The following is an 869-nucleotide window of genomic DNA, read 5'->3' as shown; positions in this document are numbered from 1 at the left end:
CTGATTTCCTTGTTTCCTTCTGGATTCTCCCCCAGGCCATGTTCGAGCTGGTTACTTCCGAAGCCTCCTATTACAAGAGTCTGAATCTGCTGGTGTCTCACTTCATGGAGAACGAACGTCTGAAAAAGATCTTACACCCGTCGGAGGCACACATCCTCTTCTCCAACGTCCTGGATGTCATGGCTGTCAGCGAGCGGTAAGACAACTGCTGCTGGATTTTTGTCCAGCTGAACAGCATCGCTTTAGCTAACCTCATTTGTAGAGGGACAGAGGAGCTGACTAGGGGCAGTCTGTTACCCACTGTCTTTCCAAATTGCCCGTGGACACATTCATTCCTTTGAACCCCAAGGGCTCCTTCTAGGAACTACCTGGGACAGACAGGTCACAATTAACATGAACGCTGGGTTTCTCATCTAGCTTCCTGATGGACCTCGAGCAGCGGGTGGAGGAGAACATTGTGATCTCGGACGTGTGCGATATTGTCTACCAGCATACAGTTAATCACTTCTCCGTGTACATCACCTACGTCTCCAACCAGACCTACCAGGAGAGAGCTTACAAGCAGCTTCTGTGAGTTCCAGTGCTTGATGCTACGTTGTTTTGCAAAATCATATAGGCCACAGATTTAGCTATAATTTTGATATTTATGAGAAAGGGCTGGGTAGCACAGAAACAGGATTTCCCACTTCATGGGTTTTTCACTGCACCTATAAAAAGAAAAAAAAAAAATTAAAAGGCTTTATAGTAAGGGTGCTGTGATATAGCATGCAAGTAACATACCAAGTAAATTCAGAGCCAGTGGTTCTCAACTGTGGGAAATATTTGTGGTCCACACAGGGGAGGGGACACTTGTGAAATGGATGTATTTT

The 869-nt window shown here is 45.9% G+C and overlaps 1 protein-coding gene across 1 annotated transcript; it reads left to right on the top strand.

Moving 5' to 3' along the window:
• Window positions 1–31: 31 nt before the first annotated feature.
• LOC106900712 (ephexin-1-like) lies at window positions 32–570 on the top strand (the record flags this gene model as incomplete). The annotated part of the gene is made up of 2 exons (XM_014962857.1): window positions 32–196; window positions 418–570. Coding segments are annotated over exons 1-2 (311 nt in total), but the record flags the coding sequence as incomplete, so codon positions are not given.
• Between the last annotated feature and the right edge of the window lie 299 nt (window positions 571–869).

The sequence above is a fragment of the Calidris pugnax genome, unplaced genomic scaffold (genome assembly GCF_001431845.1).
Source record: "Calidris pugnax isolate Ruff unplaced genomic scaffold, ASM143184v1 C14753771, whole genome shotgun sequence".
In the NCBI taxonomy this organism is placed as follows: Eukaryota; Metazoa; Chordata; class Aves; order Charadriiformes; family Scolopacidae; genus Calidris; species Calidris pugnax.
Note: the sequence above shows the minus strand (reverse complement) of the source record. Positions and strands in the feature narration are given on the sequence as shown.